Source organism: Patagioenas fasciata, chromosome 8, assembly GCF_037038585.1.
Source record: "Patagioenas fasciata isolate bPatFas1 chromosome 8, bPatFas1.hap1, whole genome shotgun sequence".
Taxonomy (NCBI): domain Eukaryota; kingdom Metazoa; phylum Chordata; class Aves; order Columbiformes; family Columbidae; genus Patagioenas; species Patagioenas fasciata.
In genome coordinates, this window is record NC_092527.1 from 12090954 (window position 1) to 12114138 (window position 23185).

Sequence of the window (23185 nt, forward strand, 5' to 3'; positions counted from 1 at the left end):
ATTCACAGAATACTTCTCATAGCTCAAGATAATCTAAAGAGTACTGGGAATAACAAAACAATACACTAACTATACATACATGAAATTCCAAGAATTTCAGGGTATTTTCTGGAATATATAAAAAACCCCAAACCAAACCACAAACAAACAAACCCCACAGAACAACCAGCAACTTCAAAGTTTGCAAATAATTTTTTTCCTTCAAGTCTGAAAACTTGCTTTTTGATCAGTTATGAGTTAATTGGTTTTGCTTTTCCATATGTTTGTTTTGCTATTCAATCTTAATACAGCAAGCATTTTCTTAATATTTGAGTCTGTTCTTTAACAGTATACTTTCATCAAAGTGAAAGGAAAAAGATAATCTGATTAACAACCATTAGCTCTTCCTAATAGTTGTGTCAATATTCAAAAATGGCAGATATGAGTGTTCTACTGATTTATTTTGACTTATAGAACGGAGTATTTCATTTGGAAGGGGACTAAAATGATTGTCTAATCCAACTGCCCGAACACTTTAGGGCTGACCAAAGTCAAAGCACATTATTGCCTCTTAAACACTGACAGGCTTGGGGCATTGATCACCTCTCTAGGAAGCCTGTTCCAGTGTCTGACCATCCTCTCGGTAAAGAAATGCTTCCTCATGTCCAGTGTAAACCTCCCCTGGAGCAGCTTTGAACCGTTCCCACACATCCCAGGGAAAAGAGCTCAGCACCTCCCTCTCCACATCCCCTCCTCAGGAAGCTGCAGATAGCAATGCGGTTGCCCCTCCAAACCAGACAAGCCCAAAGTTCTTAGCCGCTCCTCACAGGACATGCCTTCCAGCCCTGTCACCAGTTTTGTTGCCCTCCTCTGGACACATTCAAGCACCTTCACATCCTTACTAAATTGTAGGGCCCAGAACTGCACACAGGACTTGAGGTGAGGTAACACCAATACTACATCCAGCAGGACTATCCCCTCTTTTGACCAGCCAGTTATATTGTGTTTGATGCATCCCAGGATGTGGTTTGCCCTTTCGGGGCACACTGTTGACTCCCATCGAGCCTGCATAATTTGTAAATTTTATAATATTTACTTTGTTGATTCATGAAATCATGCAAATCATTAAAATCAGGAACACTATAAACAGAAACTTGTGTATATCTGCAGTACAGGACACATGATAAAATCCCAAATTTTCCTTAATACAATGGCAAATCAATCTATTAAAAGCCTCTTGTAATTTCTGGATTTAAGTTTCAGATACAGAAATGCCCCAGATAGTTTCTTAAGCCAAAAGTAAAGGAAGTTTACACCAAAAGCATGAGTTTGTGTGGTGGTTTTCAGGTTGCATTTTGTCCGTTTATTTTTCTGTGTTTTCTTTTTCCTCACTCACAACTATTCCCAATTCAAAATTAGAGCTCATTTATCTTCTAACCATTTCAGGCATTCTGTAAACACCTCCCCTATTTGCCTACATGTCTTTACAGCTCTCCACTTTCAGATAAGCTGTCAAAAAAGTTGCAGACACGAATGATGCATATTGCAAAAATTTCTACAAGTCCATTTGCTTTTCCGTCTTCTCAAATCCTCAAGAACTTTGCAGCAATTCCAGATGAAAGCCAAGCCTTTCTTCTGCTCAGATGTCTGTGACACAACACAAGCCGGTTCTTCAAGCATTAAAGGTAGTTCCAGCAGTGTCCAGGCTTGTCTGGAATCAAATACTTCTTGGCTTACTTGGCACAACAAGTACAACTTCCTGAATATCCTTGCTTACCACACCTTTCCTGGCCAGCCTGCAACAGCACTCATACACCATGTTTTCCAAGGCTTTGGAAAAATACGTCTCCTTCACCAAAGCATTTGATTGGAGTGGTGTCATCCCAAGCACAAATACAGGCTGGGCAGAGAGTGGATTGAGAGAAACCTTGAGGAGAAGGACTTGGTCGATGAGAAGCTCAACATGAGCCAGCAACATGCTTGCAGCCCAGAAGACCAACTATATCCTGGGTTGCATCACCAGCAGCGTGACCAGCAGGTCAAGCAACATGATTCTCCTCTCTACTCCACTCTGGTGAGACCCCACCTGGAGTACTACATGAGCCTGTTGGAGTGAGTCCAGAAGAGGGTCACAAAGACGATCAGAGGCTGGAGCACCTCTCCTATGAAGACAGGCTGAGAGAGTTGAGGTGGTTCTGCCTAAACAATATAAGGTGCTGGGGAGGCCTTATAGCAGCCTTCCAGTACCTAAGTGGGGCTGACAAGAAAGCTAAAGATGTTTTACTTTTTTTGTTTTGTTTTAGTTTTTACAAGGCCAGTGATGGGACAAGGGGTCTAGTGGAAGGTGTCTCTGCCCATGGTAGGGAGGCTGGAACTAAATGATCTCTAAGGTCCCTTCCAACCCAAACCATCCTATGATTCAATGATTTTATAAAACAGTAAGGACAGATGTCTCACTGTTAACCTTTACACATCCCTTTTCTTTTGTATATGGGCAACATTTCTCAGTTGACATCTTCCTCTTCAGAATGGAAATTGCCAGTTTTGCTCTTCTAAGTGCTAGCAGAGAGAGGTGATGAGCATCTGGATGGTCAAGCCTCTTTGTTCAGGGAGGAATCCTATTTATGCTGTGCCACATGAGCTGCTGGGAACTGGAGAGCTGCCATCCAGCTCTGACATACCACCACTGTTCCTCCTCTTTCCCACACCATCCTTACTCCTCTCCCGATGGAAGCCATGTGGTGGTCCATTAGAAGCAATATTCCCAAATAAACACTCCACAAAGGAAACTACCTTGTTTCAGACCCCTGTAGTTCACCACTGCTCAGACTTCAGAAACGCTGTGCAATGTGCAAGTCCACCTACTACCTGTGCAATTTCCACATAATTCATGCCAATGCCTTGTGAGTTGGTACTCAGCACTATACCCTTCAGTGGTCGTCAAGAGAAGTTTGTTAATCTGTCACCTTCCCAGACTTGTTCCCACATCCGCAGTTCTCAGTAGGTATTCAGAAAAACAACTCTCAGATTTCTGAAAGGTCAGCGAGCCAGAAATACTGTAATTTATATGGAAACCTGCATATATAAAATTGTGAAGAAAACACATGAGGCTGGAATCATGAAATTTGTGAATACACTGAGGTAAGAAAGATTAAACTTTTATCACTACTTGTCAAGTAAACGGACAAGACTGATGTAACATTATGTAGATGTTACCCCTGTCTGAAAGCAATGACTCTTGCAAGCTTCTGACTAGTTGTGCAGCCAGCATCCCAAATGAAGAATCCCTATTGCTTTTTTCCACTTCTACGCTGGAAGTGATAGTACAATGATCGTCACGAAAGAGTAAATACAACTGTTCTGCTAACCACACCAAAACACGTATAGTCATTAAAATGGGAAGGACCAAAGAAGGAATAAAACTCATGTAAGCCAAACCATTAAAAACCTGCTGTGAATTGAACCTGAGATAGTTTAACTCCTTTCATATTCATTTTAAGGAGGGGTATCTCAAAACATTCTCATTTAAAAGCCAGACAAACACACTCTATGTGATATAAAAAGAACTGTAAAACACACGGAGCATTAGCATGTGAAAAAAACATGTAGCAATTATGTCAAATACTGCTTTTTATATTTTATTAACAAGCAAGCATCCCTGGAACTGAGTCTATATAAAAAAATACTTCAATAACCAATCAGAATACAAGGGAGTTATATAAATTTATTTTATGCAACATTGATTAGTTTTGAAAATTCCCACTTTTATGTTTTAATTTCATCTTTTATTTAAAAAAAAATCACTAAAAGGACACAACCCACAAAAATACAATCTGTATCTGCTCTATATTTACAGATAACTGGTCACTATTAAGGCACAGATTTAAAACTAACATTTTTATGTAGCAAGTCAAATATTTGTGCATAATATAACACTAACAATACGGTACACTGTACTGTCATATTCCCTTTGTGGAATCAAAATAAGTGAGAAAATTTCTTCTTCCAGTGTGTTTTTTTTGGTTTTGTGTGAAGCCTTATTGAAAAATCATGTTGTTAATGGGAAATTCTTCACTTTGGTGTAGATAAGTACTGCTCAGCAAAAGACCACATCAACTTAATACTGTAATAAAATCAGTTTCTGAGTATAGAATTGTCTAGATACATAGCATGTACTTACAAAAGACTAAAAAAAAAAATCTACGAGTGTAAAGGCTTTTTGATGCTTTTAAGTTTAGGCAAAATAACAAGAAAGGGTTGCAGAAAATTCTGTACAAAGTGTTGCTGAATATTTATTTCATTAAAAATATTTCATAAAATTAACATGATGAATACAATTTGATTTGCAAATGCAAACACTTAAATGACAGCTTATCTGTAAGCACATACGTAGTCCATGCAAATGGAACTATCTACATGCTTAGAACTAAGCACAAGTGTAAATAGTTTCAGAATTAGAAGCTGTGGCTTTCACAAAGGTTTCCATGAAGTTGCTCTTGCCCGTGTAACACACTAATACAGATATGTGGATATTAACTCTTGGCATTGGAGCACAGAAACAGATGTGAACAACTGTGTGTGTACAAGATGCATTTTTATCCATTCAGATCTGTACTATGGTTTTAAAAATCAGAGAAAGCGAACTGCTACTTGACCTAGAGCAGAAGTCACCCAGCTATACACCATTAAGTAGATATGGCTGAAATGAGTACTGAGCAGTTATTTTTTGCTTACCACAATGAGACTTTATATTATTGCTTGATCATCTGTGCCATCAAGTAACAGTTTCTTTAATTTCCCTTTGTGTGTGCAAATTTCTCTATACATCAGTTTGTATTCTCACCTTAAAAGAAAAAATTATCCATGGAAAGTGTCAAAACTATTTCTCACCCATTTTTGCATAAAAACCAACTACTGTAAATGTTATTCTAATGCCTTCTGTTAAGAGCACTTGACAGTGGTTTATGTCCATCTCAAAAGGCTTGTACACTGAACATAAATAATAGGCTACAGTAGAGGTAATTCACAATAGTTCTTATGGGAATGCTTTTCAACAAATTAATGCTTGGAAACTTCATATTGCATTGCAGAAATAGGCACTTCATTAATTCCTTCATTATATCAGAACCCTTCATAAACCCATAACAAGACATCTGTGAAGACAGAGGAATAATATCGCCAAATTATTTGGACTTTCACAGTATAAGAATGCAACAGTTAGCTCTAGCCACTCATAACATGGACTCTTTCTGCTGAACATAACTTGTTTCAGAAATAGTTCATCTCCAGAGTTTTAAACACTTCTGCAGCTGACAATTACAAATCTAGATTGAATAAAACAGATGCTATTACACCTATTTTATGTAGGTCGCTTAATTGCTGCATGCATAGTCATGTAAGTAATATGCGTCACTTATTAAATGGCAACAGTGCTGTCTTGTCAAATTAGATTAGTTGTCTGTTTAATCAAACTGACAGCCCAGAGCTCTAGTTTCATGAATGCCTTTCATTCTCTACCATAAATCTGCAGTAGATCGGTTTAATCTGTTACGTATTGTAAGTGTGTAGAATCTAAAAATAAAAGTCTGATATAAATAGTGTCCTTTAGTGGCAGGGTACTAAAAAGAGCCCTTTGCTTTGAGACAACCATTAAAAACAGGTTTAGCATAACAGGCAGCAGTTAAATACGATGACTGCAAAGGGTTAATATTGCAAGGTCCATTTTGGTCTTTCATTGCATCTGTTACAGTGAGCAAGTATTATTGCAAGCAGCATGAGACTGCTTCCTAAGAGCAAACAGGACTGGTCCACTAACAAGTGGCTTGATTTTCAAACAATCTCTTCAGGTAACTACCAGGGAGACAGAGGGAAGGAAAAAATCTGCATAAGAACCAGTTTCTAGTACCATTATAGTGAGATGTGACTTAATTCAGGAACACCTGACAAAAGTTTGATTAGTGCCAATACAAAAATTGATATGGAAAGAGAGAAATAAATTTCCACAGGACAAGAAGTCAGAACATGTAAAGTGCAGAAAGACCTCAATAATTATTTTAAGCAGTACCAGAAAAATCCATCTTGATAAAAGCAAAATCTATGCTCTCTGGCATCCCAGCTCTTCATTTTTCCTTCACTCAAAGTAAAAATTCAGTGCATACATTATAGTTATAGGTAATAAAATACTAAACAAAGAACCCTAAATTATTATTATTATTATTATTGCAAATTCTGTCCAATCTACGCGAGTAAAACTTAACCCACATTTGGTGTTTTGAAAGACAGACAAAACGTGTTTTCTCTGGGTTTTTTTTTGGCACAGTATTGTGCAGACAAAATGCTTTGGTCCTTGACACCCAAACTCCCAAAGTGCAGAGGGTGGTGTGCAGTGAAGGCTGTCCACAGGATCGCCATGTCCATCTCTACTGCTGATCTGAGCCACAACTTACTGCTACCAGCGGCCGCTGACACTGGCAATGTCCGAGTGATACTGGCGTGGCAGTCGCCCGCTGGCTCCACCTTCCAGGAACGAGGCACGGATGTTGGACGGGTCAAAGAGCTTCCTTCGGTTTTTATTCAGTTCTATAAACACGTTAAAAAAAAATCTCTCATCAGACATGAATTTTAATATTTTGATACAAACCAAAACTTTATATAAACAAGCTATTTTGGACAGAACAGTACAAACTGAAAATGCCTGTGAGGCACTCCTTCAGTTTAACAGCTCAACATGACAGAGAGCCAGGTTAAGACTCGTAGAGGCTGCTTGGAATGCAGGCACCTATTAAGTGCAATACTTATTTGGCACTGATACAGCATGGAGTAGACAGTAATTTGCAATACGGATTTAGCTCAAATTGACATAGCTGGAACACTTTTAAAAGGTTCCGTTACAATACTCAAAGGCTGCGGTCTTCCTGAAGGTACACACAGAATGTACGTCTGCAGCAAAACCACTCAATGTAAATTGAGATGACAAAATCTTATTAGCATCTTGATATCTCTGGTGCACAAGTCTTTAGTTTAAAATGCAACACTGAAGCAATATTTTAAGGAGGACATTTAGAGAAGAACAGATGCTCACCTATCATTCAAACACGCACCCTAAGCTTGTATTAGCAATTGCTCATCCAAAATGGTTTTCCTTTCCCCACTTTTCTATTCTTATAAACAAACTCCATGATCTACAAATGACTGAAAGATTACATAGAATTTCATGACTCTTATTAAAAAAAGTATATTGCATTTTTATCCTTTTTAAATTGAAAAAAAAAAACAACATTCATAAACAGAATAGGTAGAAAAGATGCAATTGGGAGAAAAATAATCTAGGGTTACAAATGAAGCATCTGAGGAAAACTCTCTCATACAAATTAATTGCCTGGACAATGACAACAGAGCCCTCCTATGTAATATGAAATCTCATGCTATTTATTACTCTTAGAAAAAAAACTAGTTCGGCATTATATACCACAACACATAGTAAGAAATTATATTTGGCCTTCATCTTTCTGCATGTGAAGTACAAGACAACCTTCAAGTAAAGCGGGTTGGAAAAATTCCACATAAGGGTTACATGCTTCTTTCAAACCTACACATTTTGTAGAAAGAACTAGCCTTGGGAGAGGAGGAAAAAACTAAACACACACAAGCAAAAAAAAACAAACCAAAACCAAAGCAGACACTTTTTCCCAGTAGGATGATGGCTCTGCTGATCACTAAAGTGGAGGAGAGGGAACAAAAAGCCTGAAAATGCCAGTTCTGAGTGCTGTGTCGTGCTGTTCAGACTCTGCAGAGCACAAAATCTCAGAGCTTCTAGGACCCACAGCTTGGGGCATAAAACATAATTCACAATCTACTGTGAAACAAACTTTATATAAAGCTCCAACTTTCAAAGGGGACAAAGGACTATGCAACTGCAGTCTTATTTTGTAATGTGAAAAGTCTATAAAGCCTGGTTTTAAGCACCTTTTGATGAGGAGCAAGCCAATATGACCCCTGTTGACTAGATTCATACTTTTCAGTCTTTCCAAGATCCTTTGTCAACTATAAACACACAACTGACATGAAAAGGATATAAACAATACTTGAAAAAAAAAATCAACAAATTATAATCTATGTAAATTACCTGAGATGGCAAGCAGCATTTTTCTTCTGGCACCAAAAGTGGTAATTCCTAACTCTTTCAAATCTTGATCAGTAAGAGTAAGGAATGTCTGCAGATCAATCTAGAGTAAAAAGAAATAGGGAAATTATGCAAAACAAGTCTCTTCCAAAAACTATTAAACCATAAATGTGGCTCAATTTTTTTTCCTACCGCACTTTACAGTTACTCTGCTAACCTGTTCTTTGCATGTAACGGCAATCAGGGCTTTCCAATGTTTTATTCACACAGTTGCTCAATTTGCTACTCTGTATTTCTGATAGATAAGACAAACTGAGAAGCGAGCAGTTTTAGAAAAGGATAGAGAATAATTAATCTTATTTGCTTATGACTCTCAGGATTGAGTATTAACTACAATTGCTATAATATACTTGGGAATAGCCAGATACATGTGTCTGTAGATATGGCAGGTGCTTCAGACTACAGCAGGTTAGCAAAGGACAACTGGTCAACTACTGGTGATGCCTTTGAGTTAAGGCAGCGAGTATTTCACAGCATTCCAACCTGTGTGCAACCATGTATGCTTGTGGGTTTTTTGCTCCCAATACAATTCAGAGAAACGTAGTGGAAAATTGTTCTGTTTTCACTCTGGCCAAATCACTTAGCTCATCACACTTAACTCCTGACTGAAAAAACAAAACACAAAAACCCACCTGTCAAACAGAAGCCATATTTAGTGCTATAAACCACAACAGCCACCTCTCCTTTTTAGCAAGCGGCTCAGACAATAGGAAAGGATTAACAGGTGGATAATATGAGTATTATGGAACATGCAGAAGAGTACAGTGGAGATAACCCCAAGGAACTGTACACAGAAGTAACTGGGACACAGCTGGGTTTATTGGCTCAGATTGAGGACCTTGCCACTTTCAGACTGGTTGCAGGCAAACCCATGCCAAATCCAGCTGTGGTCCTTACCCTGTTACCACATGAGGTACTGACACCCACACAAACATCTGTTTTTCTCCCTAGCGTACTGAATTGTGGTGGTCTGACACATACAACTTCCCACATACAACTACATGACAAACTCAGGGACTCTGAGCCAGTAAATTCTACAGCTGGCCTAACCGTAACTTTGTGACATGCCTAAATCTGTCACCAGAATAAAGGCTTAAACGTTCTTGGATAATAATAACACACCAACAAACTAGTTTAATTCTTTGTTAAGTAGAAATCAAAAGCGCAGGACAAAAGAGCACTCATGTCCAGGCTGGCTATCTGGAAACTGAAAGATGTATGATACAGTTTTTCAAGTGTCTTTCAAAGGAACACTGACCTCTTGCTGTTGGAATACATCTATGTATTTGCCCAAACCGAGTTTGCTGAACAGCTCGGGCAGATCAGATCCCTTGAACAGGCTGTTGAGGCTGCAGCCGTTGCTCCCCGTCAGTGAGGAGATGCAGTCCATGTAGTTACTGCTGCTGAGATAGTGCTCAGCTAGAAAGAAAGAATTGCACTTTAAGTCACATCACAGAAGCACAGGATTTTCTGTCATATCAACATTATATTCCATTAGATGGTTAAATTAACAGACTATTTAAATCTTTATTGGTCAGCAGAAAAGTCTCAGTTGTGTGATGAAATGAACAGTATAAAGCAATTTTTTAAAAAAACTAAGTTCCAGTGTTTGTTTTCTGTGGAAGGATATTTGGGTAAATCTTTTAAGCAACAAAATGACATTATGTGAACTGTCACATGGATACAACTCAGGAACTCGTACTGGGGAAACAGCTGAAAGATCACATTGTTTTTCCTTCTCTTAAGCCCTCTCCTCTTTTCACCGGTGAATATTTTGCAAGACACCATTGCACACAAATGCAACCGGTCCCTTTTGGTCTGGATGGGGAAAAAGCCATGCTGGAGCAATTTCTGGTTAAGGAACTACCGAGTAGTCACATGATTTGGCTATTATTTTAGTACAATACAGACAAAAAAACCCTTATATTTTTATAAAAGACTAAAAGTGGAAATTCACTCTCTATATGATTTTAAATTAGATTCCTAAAAATTCATAAAAGATTTATAAAAAAAGTTAGTTAGTATAGACCAGTATTGTCCATCTAAACTTTTTCACTCTTTCAGAAAGGCTTATATTAATTTATTAAAAAAATGAAATTCAGTTTCAAAGAGTTAAACTGAAGCAAAATTTTCAAACATTGTTGGAAAGTCAAGTACAAAATTTACAGTCTGTATCCATGGAAATGAGTGTTTAAACTCACACGCTAGGCCATGCCAAACATATGGACAGTCTTCTTTTATTACCATAAAGAGAATCATGTTTTAAAACTCAACATCAGCACAGGTTATGACTTCTCTGCCAGTGAGCAAATAGCCCAATCAACACCTGGCTGTGGTTGTTGCATCAATAACAGAGCAGAACAATGTAGTCTAGAAATCAGCTTTTATACTGGTCTGTTTGCAGTACACCTTGAAAAACTCCAAGACAGCAAAGAGCTTTCAGCAAGAATGCCTGGCATTTAAAGAAATTCCTTAAAAGTTTTCCTTTTGGACCATTACTCACATATCATGCTACACAACCTTGTATATGCTTTCACTTTTCAGTTTGTAAAAAAGTTTACATCACAGGTGTCAGCAATTTAAATACCTAGTGATGTCAGGAAACACTTCAGATAAATATTAATTGATTTTTTAAAATCAGATATTAAAAAATTATTAACCTGACTTATTTTGTTTCCTTTTGGGGCTGCCAATTGAGGAGACAAATTCATTATGAGCTGTGGGTCCAAGCCCGTTCCGGTCTCTCCAGTTATCAGATTCGCTGCCGCCTCCCAGGTGCTCTCGACTGTTGGACCGCGAGAGAGACATCGATGAACCCTGTAAATCACAAGAAAGAAATGTGGGCAGAAAACAGAAGTTTCATTGTGACTGAGCGCAAAAAAAACCAAAACCAAACATCTTTTAATGTTTGCAAACATTCTTCTGGCAGTGATCAACAGTCAAATAATTGCAAACCAGACACAAAACCAGCAGGTGTGGTTAAAACATATGTAGTTTACAGATTTTAAGCAGAAATTCTTTGAAGACCATGCTTCAAAATAAATTGCTCAATATTTCCAAGTTTACTTCTAAAATGTTCCATGGTATCAAATTCCCACATAAATTCTAGACAAAGCAGTCTATCAGTTACACGCTCCCTTCCCCTATAGGTAAAGGAACATAACAGAACATATATCTGAAGGTAAGTGGATCAAGTACACAACACAAACCATTGCAGAACTGTTGTTGTAAATTTGCAGATTTATTTTTAAAATAATTTTCATATTCCTGAATATTACTAATTAATTCCCATCACTGTGAGTCAGAGTGTTTCAAAATAAGGCAAGAGTATTCCCTGAAAGCAGCAGTTAACTATGGAATTGGGAGGGGATGTACCCAAAAAAGAGGATGTTATTGACAGCCTACACATGAACTGAAAATTGTGGAGCAAAATGAACAATTTAATTCTATACACTTAGACCAAATTCTAACTGAAAAGCAAAACTTATGAGGCAGCAATCTTTTCTACTATTTAGGAGAATGGACATCACTAAAAAAAAATAGGTGAAAGTTCCTTGATGTTGGCAAAATTGGGAAGGTGTAAGGTGTGGTTAGGATGATTCAACAAATGAAAAAAGGCAGGAATTGACTTCAGGTCTTACAGAAGAACAAGAAGAGACAGGGCCTCTACATTATGTTAGATCATAGTGATGGCTAAGAGGTGTGAAGTGAAAAAGACATCACCCGATGTTCCTGCAAAATCAAATGCAAAGTAAAATACCACAGTGAAGATGAAATATGCTTGGTGAACTTGTTTTACAAATTAACCTCCCAGGCATTAGACTATAATATCACTACTACATCTGTTCGAAGACTTCAGCACATCTCTAACGCACACGTGTATGGAGGAACCATGGCAGCACTGCTTCTGACACCACAGATGTTGAAGACTGCTAAACAGAAGGAGGACATGAGAAATCCAGGTGTTTTAGCTTCTCCAGATGTTTCCTCAATAGCTCATACCAAACAGTAGAAGCAGGAGTCCTAACACTGGCAAGAGCTAAGCCTGTGGTGTGCACAGACTCCAAGTGACTACAACACAGTGTTCCTGGTTAGAATTACACAGCTACTTAGCAACTTTTAGCAGCACATCATGGTTTGAGGGGAAAACCTCATCCCAGCTCCATCAGTATAGAAAATTACGTGAAAAAAAACCAAAAAGAACAAAAAAACAGATTTTGCACATGGCTTTCTTTCTCCCCCTAGTTATTCCTGCAAGCTCATTATGTCTACTCAAACCTATTACATGTAGCTGAACGACAATATAAGTTCACACGTCAAGTGGGGGACACCAAAGCACATTTTTACCATGGTTCAATATTTCTTTTGCATTAATAGACAGGTGTATCATAGAAAAGCTGTATAAAGTCCCAGTCCTGAAGAAACGTATCATTTACATTTGATATAAGTAGGACAGAAATAAAGAAAAAGGTGTCTCTGTGAAAGGCAGGGAAGATTACAACAAGGAAATATGCTAAGGAGCAACTTCAGAACACCCTTGAAAAGCAAGGAACATAAATCCCCTGCAAGATCACAGAATCACAGAATGTTAGGGATTGGAAGGGACCTCAAAAGATTATCCAGTCCAATCCCCCTGTCGGAGCAGGAACATTTAAATGAGGTTACACAGGAAGGTGTCCAGGCACGTTTTGAATGTCTCCAGAGTAGGAGACTCCACAACCTCCCTGGGCAGCCTGTTCCAGTGCTCTGTCACCCTCACTGAGAAGAAGTTTCTTCTCAAATTCAAGTGGAACCTTCTGTGTTCCAGTTTGAACCCATTACCCCTTGTCCTACCGTTGGTTGTCACTGAGAAGAGCCTGGTTTCATCCTCCTGACACTCACCCTTTATATATTTGTAAACATTATTAAGGTCGCCCCTCAGTCTCTTCTTCCTCAAGCTAAAGAGACCAAGCTCCCTCAGCATTTCCTCATAAGGGAGATGCTCCACTCCATCATGTTTGTTGCCCTACGCTGGACTCTCTCCAGCAGTTCCCTGTCCTTCTGGAACTGAGGGGCCCAGAACTGGACACAATATTCCAGGTGTGGTCTCACCAGGGCAGAGTAGAGGGGAAGGAGAACCTCTCTCGACCTACTAACCACCCCCCTTCTAATACATCCCAGGATGCCATTGGCCTTCCCAGCCACAAGGGCCCACTGCTGGCTCATGGTCATCCTGCTGTCCACCAGGACTCCCAGGTCCCTTTCCCCTACACTGCTCTCTAATAGGTCATTCCCCAACTTATACTGGAACCTGGGATTCCCATGGTGGGACTGTGAAGAGACTTGCTGGACCCCACAGCTGCCTTCTCCCTGGGCCCAGTGAATAGTGCAAATAGAGAAAACTCTTCCAGTTCTACAGCTTCATCGACAGAAGATAAGATGAGCTACAGATGTTTCTTTTTCTAACACTCTGTTCCACCATGCAGTGATGCACATGATATTGATCTGTTCTATACACACTGGTTACAACATTTCTACCACTTGTCTACAACTACTGAGACATTTGATCCCCTAAGTTATTTTAAGTTTCTTTAAATAAATATATTTTTCAGGGGCAGACTTCTATAAAGCTAGAGTAAGATTTATGAAGCTGATTAACTTGGTGTGTTAGGCTGAATGTATGCCAGATGCCTTAGTATTTACCAAAGAAACATTTTTCAGCATAAAAAAATATTTAGAACCCTAAGAGGAAAGCTAAATATCTTACCTTCAAGACTTCTTTTTACAAAAGTTATAGACATTTCTCAAGAGAAATAACCGTATCATGACAGCATACTTTTTATACCTCATATGTAGTTGTCATAGATGGCTTGTATGATACATGATTTGCTCTTCTTAGTTCCTTGATAGTTTCTGCAGGCATAGATTTAGAGAACCCCAAACCACTCCATGTATTTGTTGGAGTTCTCACTTCTGTTACCACTGGTTTCTTTAACATAGCTGGAAAAAAGAGACAAATTCTTAACTCTTAGCCCAGTAAAGGTACTGCAGTGATAACCCTGAAGTCATGTATGCTAACAGACTTCAACCCACCAAATGGGAAATTCTAAACATTTCCACATGCTACACAGCTTGAATCCTACCTACTCTTCCTTAAGGCAATTTACTCTGTCAGAAGATAGTTAGACCCCATAGAGCTGCAAGAAAGCCAAAAGAATCTGTTTCAAAAACTAAGGGTTTTGGGGTGTTTTTGGTGTGGGTGTATTTGGTTTATTTTTAAACAGGGTCAAAGATATGGTTAAGTCTCTTATTAATTTTGTACTTAACTTATCCATGAAATAAGGAACAACTTTATTGATATGACAAACACCTTAATGTTTAATTTGCATCCAAATAAAATCAAGAATTACAGCTCTGAGGTCTCTGAAAACAACATGGAACATGCGCACATGGAAATATTCACACAGAGAATATCCCATCTGAAAGTTGTTTGTACTGTATTTTATGCTATGTTGGTATTAAGAAATTTTTGCAACTTGAAAATTAATGTACAACTGTTCTACTTATCAGCTCTGAATTTGATTAAAAATCAAGTTACAAAACTGAAAATTCAGAAAATTCTTTCCATCGTCTACTAATAAACTTTCCAGAAGTCACTGTTTATCCACATACCTTTGGTTGCTAATAGTTTCTTCTGTTCATAGTCAAATGCCTAAAAATTAAACATGCAGAAGACAGCTTAGTTGCCATTCTAACTAAATGTCATTCCAGTACTCAGCTCTTTGTAAAAACAAAGGTTTTGAAACTGGTCAGTGAATACATCTAGGAGAAACCTGAAGTACTGCACAGTAATTTGACAGTCCAGTTAGAGCCTGAGTTACTTAAAGCATTCACTCAAACATAGATAAAGATTTTAAATAACTGTCCCGTATCAATTTGAATGAGCCTGCAGCAACATTTGCAAACGATTTATGCAGAATTACAAACTGTTTGAGCAGAATTTCTTAATTTTTTAATAAGATATTTTATATAAGATATTTTTCTCTTATTTAATCATCTGTTATTAGCAGTTAAAACATTCCTTAACAGTTAAAAAAAGATAACATATATTTTAGACAGCAAACTAGGTACCACAGGTATATTTACTAATCTTTCAAGTTTAGTCCTTTACCACACACTCATCTTCTGAAAGGAAAAGAACTTACGTTTTGAAAGAATTAGGAAAAAATCTTGTATTTGTACCACCTCTGACAATGGAAGATGTGAAGTTTTATTACCCCTGGTTAAATCAAGTTACACATCTTTGATTACAGATGAGCAAGTCTGAACATGCACCTAAAACTACAGACATGCAGCATATGTAGTCTGAAGTGTTAAGTTCACCACTTGGAATAACTAGAGCTCTGATAAAGGCTGCAAACCACTGACCTTACCCTTGTTCCACTACTTCGTGCAGCCTAGTTACACCCACACACTGATAAATCTGTACTGAAAACTACTCAGTTACTACTGCTTGACAAACAGTCAAAGTCTGTTTGGGGAGATTTGCAATAACATGGAAGTAGTTTACAGTATAGTATGAGACTTCAGTTAAGCAAGTAAGAACCATACAAAGAAAAAAGTGTGTGCACAGATTCATATTTGTAAGGCAACCAGTGTAGTTACTCCAGTAAATCCCCTTGCATATGAACCTGAAGGTATATAAAAAGATTGTATTGACATTGCTTATTAGAAGTTGTAAAATATATTTTGTAGATATAATTCTCAAAGCAACAAGGTTTGTTTTGTGTTGTTTTTACTCGCAAATGATGCTTCCATAGACTAATATAGCCATGCCATTTATTCTGTACTTAAATCTATCTCATTCAACAGAATCATAATGGCTTTTTTGTCTTCAAGACTTTCAGTTGACAAACCACTCTTCAGTCGAAAGAGTTAATGACTTTGCTGGGAGATGTTTTTACTGACATGGTAATGCCAAGTCAGTCTGCTGGTCAACAGTCACCTTTGCTTTTCTCTTGTAATTTCACTTTGCAGTTATCAAATTTGGCACTAGGTTTGGGTTTTTTCAGGGAAACATACCTGCATATTCACATAGGGCGGCTGCGGAGCCAGACGTGCCCGCTCCGAGTTCTGCTGGGCTGCTGCTGCTCGCTCTGCTGCCCGTTCGCTTCCAGGAGCCTTTTTATCCGCCACGGGACTTTCGGAAGCGCTTAACTCTGCATCTGAGAGCAGCCTCTCTGCGGTGCTGCGGGAGCAAAGTCAGTGTTAACTTCAGTCATCCTTCTCACAAGCAGTGAATGTTCAACGCGATTTTCATAACTGAGCTTTACCCTGAGAAGTTTAGCAGCAAAATTCAAGAAATGCCAGTACACAGGTATCTCAGTGTTTATAGCAATATTTCCAAAGTCTCAGCTTTCCTTTGCTTGTTTCTCCAACAGTGAAACAAAGCATATGTTGCTGCTTCTTACATCACCCAGTGTGAGGCATAGTTTACAGATTCAGATTTGAGCTGTCTAGTATCTAGAATTATCACATGCAATCCCTACATAGTGTGACTTCACGCCTTTTTAGCCTCGCTCAGCCCGGCAGTTCTGCAGTTCTAACAGACTGATAGTAGTAGGATAAAGGAGAGATGCATGACAGGGACTAAGTTAACACGGGTCCTACTTGCTCTTAAAGTTTCAATAATTGCAGTCCCACGCAACAAAGCGCCACTTAATGTAATCTTTTCTTCCTAAAAATCAGCCTCATTTTATGCCTTTTCTAGAAGAGTAGAAACTCTTACTTCAGAGCAAAGTGATGATGTTTTAGATGTTGTAGACCACCCCAGAAAAATGCCCTAAGGAAACTGTGAGCACTATAACCTCAACAAAAAGAGCAAGACATATGCACAACTGATTGACATACAAACAACTGAGTCTGCTTAGCAGGAATTATTGGATTTCTAAACTATGAGAGCAGAATTAATGAAATACCTATCATAGCTTTAACAGTGTAAATAAATGAGGTAAGAGAAAATATTCATCTCAAAAGAAAAATGATAAACAGTTCCCAAAAGGGACAGTGAAAACACTACTTAAATTAAATCAGACAAAACATTGCATTAAGCACAAAACCCATGTTGTCAAGACACACTGTGATTCAAAAGAGCCTTTCCCACTGCTGGCTCATTAAAAAAAGCAAAGAACAACCAAACAAAAAAAAAAAAAAAAAAAATCGAGACAGCTGTTTAGGAACGTGCTGTTATGCCCTGAATATTGTTTTTTTAAGAAAACAGCCTCAGGTACAGACAAAAGGAAAAAGGCTGTCAGTTAAGAATGGTTCGCAAAGCAATCGATAAATAAAGGAAAACACAAACATGTATCCTTTAGAAACAGGTAATGAAAGTTCCTCTGAAAAAAATCCCCGTTCTTTTGTGAGAGAGTAAAGACATTTATTTTTTTCAAACCGAAGAAAAATACTTACGATGTACACAAAGCATTCAAAGTTCACAATTATCAAACTGGGGAGTAAATTAATGCTTAACGTGATTAAAAATCAAGTCTAACTTCAATCAGTCCTTTGAGTGTCTTGTGACTGAGCCACACTCCTACCTACAAAAACACGTTAAAGTATTTCTGCACGTAAAAGTTCCATTAATCTGTATTTGTAAATTTAACTTACTGTAAGTGAGAGTTTTTGGTGCCTTGGAGTAACTCAACTGTTTGTCTCTTAGCACAGGTCTGTTTGGAAGAGCTCAACATCTGCTTCAGGTCACTGGTGTTTGCCGAATGGGACGGACTTCTTGGCATGCCCACTTCTACAAAAGCATCATTGCAACCTACAAAGCCAATAAAGAGAATAGTTAAACAAAAACCCTCTTATGTTCTAAGTGAACTTACTGAAGGAATGACAATGACAAAAAAACCTGTCCTTTTTCATCACAGAATTATTGTAGTCTTCACAGATAACTTGGTCAGAGTTAGTAAGTCAGAAATACTAGTTCAAATGAACAAAAAAGGTGTTAGTATTCACATATATAGCAGACACACTGTTTTCTTTAAAAAAATATAAGTAATATTAGTTAATATCAACATCTCAAGACTGATAATCAGATGTGACTAAGTACTTCGAACAAATTTTATCTTACATCCACTTTTAATAAACCTTGTCAGGTGCTCAGATAACTTTTGCTGGAATAAAAGCTCCCCATTTAATGTTCAAATATTTTTAGAATGTTTTTTTACAAGTCAAGTGGGCAATGTACCTTTTATTCAAGTCAATTTCAAATGATCACAACCCCTAAAAAAGAGTATTTGCAGGGGAAATGAGGCCTTTACACACGTATTTGCTAAAGCCTGAAGTAGAACTGGCTTTCCCTTCCTCCAAGAAGGATGGGAACAGTTGATCAGTTCCTTTAGATTGTAAAAGGCAGCATTAATGAAATGCTGTTACAAAACATGCAAAGAAATGCTGTTTTCCAGTGTCATCTAGGTTTGATTTACATGTAATTTTCTGCAATAACATTCTCAAAAGTATTAATTCTTTCATTAAAAAACAAAAATACAACATTTGTTTATGCCAGCAGAGATTGCTTTAAGCAATGAAGTTAGGCTGCTGTAAAACATACTAAAATTTTCATAGGTTATTTCCCTCTACTCCTAAGGAATAAATGAAATGTTACAAGTGTATTTATATTGACTTCAGGTGCTTCTATCAACAGTAAATCTCAGATGCCACAATTTTCTTTTTATTTTCTTTGACAATGGATCCAGGAGACCCAGCCACATTTTTGTTCAGCATGGCTACAAAACCAACACACAGGCAATATATTTACATTTTGTTTCATGAACTGCATATAGACTGCAGAAACGCTAGCAGACAAAAGAATAAAATGTCAAAACCTCACCTTCTGCACTATTTGACTTGGCAGCTACTTGTTCTGAGGCACCATGAGTACTTGCTTGTCTTACCGGATCACTATGGTTTGCACTCAACACATTTTCTCCTAGCGATGTGGCAGACAGTGCAGCATACTTGATATTTGAGGTCTGAAATGATTGTCAAAAAAAACCCGCATCACTGAAGTGATTGTTACGCTCAAGGAAATATTGAAAGAATTTCCCTTTTCTATTTGTGCAGAAGAACAAGAAATGCATTCCCAATATAGGAGAACAGTATATTTGAACGTTCCATTTTTCAATCTTTAAGTCATCTTTTTGAAATCACCACTGTTTTACTTTTAAACTTCGTGGCTTTAAGAATCTACTCATATGTCTAGTTTTCTCTTTCAGCTTTCCTTACCAGAGGCCTATGACAAACAGATCTCGCTCTCCAGAGATGAGGTCGCTTACCTTTACATGACCATTTAAAGAAGGTGAGACTTTTTTACTCTCTGATTGCATGCCATTGACGTGGACTTCAACAGGAGTCAAGCCTGGTGGTGGAGATGGAGTGTTCTGACTATAACTAGGTACTCCAGACAACAGGATACTGGTTAGAGTTGCTTGAGCCGTCGATGGTATCATTAGGTGTGGAATAGCAGAAAAACCTGTAACAAAATTTGGTCATGTTTTGATTAAGTTTCTCATTTAACTTGGTCACACATTATAGTACTTTATATAAATCTCTGTCTTTGTATAGCTTCGATATATCACTAAACGAACTTCCATTAGAACTGTACGCCCAAAACGTAATGCTCTACCTAACCATCGCATTATAGGTTAAGTTTAGTATGTAAAACAGATGACAACATCATATATGACAGCATAAATCTATATTAAGTTGCAAGTTTAAATTTGGTTATTTATTCATCTGTGTTAAGACAAATTCAAAAATTAATGTTTTAAGGAATAAATGATTCCAGACTTTTCCAATTGTCATTGCACATTTGTTTTAATCCACATCTGCCTTCTACCAACCTGTGGCATTTGTGTTCGCAAGAGATGTTGCCCATAATGTGGGACTTGGTGTGCCTGAACTTGGACTCTGCAAGGGACTCACGGAGCTATTCAGGGCGTTCAAAAGAGAGTTTGGAGCAGTTGAGGTGTTGACTGACAGGGCTGTTGGACCTAAAAGACCTGCAAAAAATCACACAAATGAATATTTACCTAAGACTTACAGAAGAATATTTTTCACAAAGTACTAATTAAAACAAAACAGAATCCCACTAAATTGCACCAGCATGTATTTTACAAATTTTAACATTAAACCTGCTGTTAATTTGGTGTACAGAGCACATTAAGAATGCTTGTTCTTAAACTAGGGTACATATCCAAGAAGAATTGGAGCCTCTTTTATGTCCTTCTACTGGACTCTACTGTCATAACAAGAGTGCTTCTCAGCCCCACTGTCCCTTTGTATCCCCTCCATTGCTTCTGCCAGTTTGTTTCAAAGAAGCATTGCTTAAAAAGCAACTGCACCACACAACCTTAACTTCATTTCAGACAGTAACCTTTTTCTCATATGACTGAACCACTACTTCCAGACTAAGAATCGAATCCCTTTTTATATCTTCAGTACTGACTACAAATCATCCCCCAGATGCCTCGCTTATTCCCAAAGCATTCCTTCCAACCAGCTCTCCATGGAAGAGCATTCACAAGATAGTTCAGCGCTACAGAGGTAAAAAAAACAACACCGAAGTGCAGGCATGACAAGAACAATAACAAAAGCAAAAATGTCAAAATAGCACAAACACTCGGCTGCACGTGACTCCCAAGAACACGTGACATGTCACCGTGCAGCTCTCTGGGATGGCAGGTTGCCAGGGAGCATGGTGGTTGTGTAAGAACTCCGGGTTCCAAGAGCCAGTGTCAAGATTCGTCACAAAATTCTTCTGGACTTCTTGGTTTTACTTCTGATAATAGGGTATTTGTGAAGCTTAAAAATAATGTGGTAATTCCAGTCTGGACTATGCACTTCTCCCGTATAATTACTTTAAGACAGAAAGCTTACGCATTTCTGTCCAAAATTTTATACTGATAAGTAAGGTCTAAACTAGTAGCATGTGCTTCCCTCAGTGCCAGTGAGGTACAGCCAGAAATGGAATTTGGTGTTAGCTATGTTACCTTTCACAGTAGTGTTGACAGGCTTAGGTACCTACCCAAATTTGGCACAGCCCCAGACATCACAATATTGCCAAAGAAAGAAATTTCATTTTAAAGAGATTCTTCTGAAAGTTGTAAAAGTAATGTCCTACTTCACCTGCACATCCCTCCCTTGCACTTTGAGCCAAGCACTTTGAGAGCTGCCGGAGGAGCATTTTCTACAGAGATGAGTCAAGGCTGATTTCGAAAGCCTGGGAGGAAGTTTTACAACAAGCCTTTGAAAGGCCAGATGCTTTTGGAATTCTCTAATGCTTTAACTTGATTCCTTATGCAAAGCACACATCTGGTCCTTTTTTCCAGTACAAGTGAACTATGTTTCAAACAAATATATATATATATATATATATATATATATATATATATATATTAAAAAAAGCATATAAAGAATATAATGCATACCAAGCCCAGTGAGTCCCAGTCCCGCTGAGGACAAGATATCCAAACCAGGACAAGACAAACCAACAGGGCACGAGACTGTTGAGGCATTTGACGCTATGGTGACTCCACTGCTTTCAAGTCCCAAGAGACATTTCCGTGCCTCATACATATTTAAAGCATTTCGTTCAACACTTTTTACAATCACAGACTGTAGAGAAAGAAAACAAGAAAAACCCAAACAAACAAGAAGAAACAATGAGTAGTAACTACATAACATGGATCTGCAACACACAATTCTTCTTACTACTCCTTAACAGCTATCAGAAACAGCAGTGTGAGATAAGGTCCATTAACAACTATTCAAATTCAGTGGCCTCGATGGTAACTTTCAGGATACTGTGTGCACTTGATAATGATATCGAAGAAAGACCTTTGTGTTCGAAAAAAGTAATAATTATTGTACCTTGGTGTTACTTGGTATATCAAACCTCAAGCGCCCCAAGATCTAGAGATGTGAATCAATAATAACAATCTACTCTTCTCTTACCAGCGGTCTAATACCTCAAAGCGGACAAAAAAGTTTTTCATATTTAATTCAGCTATAAAATTCATAGCTGAGAATAAAGTAACAAATGTCTGGAAAATTAAATTACAAAAGCCATTACTTTTTTCTTGTACATTCTCTACATCATGTTTCTTTGTATTGATTTTTCTATAATCCCTACACAAAGAAGCTTACATAGTGGCACAATGGAATGCTCATTTAATATTTTGAGGTTTTTGCCCATTATGGCATTATGTACAACCACACAGATAGCTGTGAGAATTGCCTGTCCATAGTTGCCTGAGTATTTCACAATGAACATCTCCCATTAAAGAATTTTTAAAATTCTGTTTCTTGTGGTTCTTTTCAACATCTTGTGTAGAACAGAGACTTTTCTCACGGGCATATTTTTTTGTTTAATTCTGATTGCTAACGCAAACTGAAGCTACATGGGGGAGCTACAATTTAAGATTATTTTCTCTAAAACCAAATCAAGAGTGGTTCTAGTCAGATACATTTCTCCTCACAATTTAATTCTTTTAGCAGTATATTCCATACAAAAGTTAGTCTCTGTATTGTCATATATTTAATGAAACTCAAGTTACCATAAAGGAGAGCTGTTCGAAATATCAGTTTAAATGTTACAACAGAAAATATTAATGCCTCTTACAAGTTTAAGACCCATTAAGTTAGAAAGGAGGAGTAGACATGTCAACTCATCAGCTCTGAAAAGTTGTCATGAAAGTCTAAAATGAATATATAAGCTTTTCACCAACCTTGCTTGGTTGCTTTGGCTTCGGCTTAATGCTTATGAAGACATCTAACTGCTCCATTAACTGTGTTATAAACTGTGGTTCTACTTCAATTTCTTCCTTCATATCAAACATGAGCACAAGAGGAAGGCAACCCTGAAAAGACACAAAAATTCATAAAACATAATCTACCCCTTTCCCATGAAAAAGTTAGCAACTAACTGAAACTGAAATACAGTGATTGTAAGCTGTGTACATTGTAATACAGTAATTTCAGAAA

At 37.8% G+C, this 23185-nt stretch overlaps 1 protein-coding gene across 2 annotated transcripts in view; it reads right to left on the reverse strand.

Moving 5' to 3' along the window:
* Nucleotides 1-3683: 3683 nt before the first annotated feature.
* Nucleotides 3684-23185, reverse strand: part of BICC1 (BicC family RNA binding protein 1) — a 102223-nt gene continuing 82721 nt past the window's right edge. For both annotated transcript variants that reach the window (XM_071811713.1, XM_065843756.2), the window contains 13 exons: nucleotides 22930-23061; nucleotides 21631-21817; nucleotides 20044-20202; nucleotides 19477-19673; nucleotides 19032-19173; nucleotides 17807-17963; nucleotides 16223-16388; nucleotides 14813-14852; nucleotides 13986-14140; nucleotides 10822-10978; nucleotides 9420-9580; nucleotides 8105-8204; nucleotides 3684-6558 (listed from right to left, as the gene is read on the reverse strand). In XM_071811713.1, the coding sequence (XP_071667814.1) occupies nucleotides 6428-6558; nucleotides 8105-8204; nucleotides 9420-9580; nucleotides 10822-10978; nucleotides 13986-14140; nucleotides 14813-14852; nucleotides 16223-16388; nucleotides 17807-17963; nucleotides 19032-19173; nucleotides 19477-19673; nucleotides 20044-20202; nucleotides 21631-21817; nucleotides 22930-23061 (1884 nt within the window). In that variant the 3' untranslated portion in view covers nucleotides 3684-6427. The remainder of the gene's footprint in view (nucleotides 6559-8104; nucleotides 8205-9419; nucleotides 9581-10821; nucleotides 10979-13985; nucleotides 14141-14812; nucleotides 14853-16222; nucleotides 16389-17806; nucleotides 17964-19031; nucleotides 19174-19476; nucleotides 19674-20043; nucleotides 20203-21630; nucleotides 21818-22929; nucleotides 23062-23185) is intronic.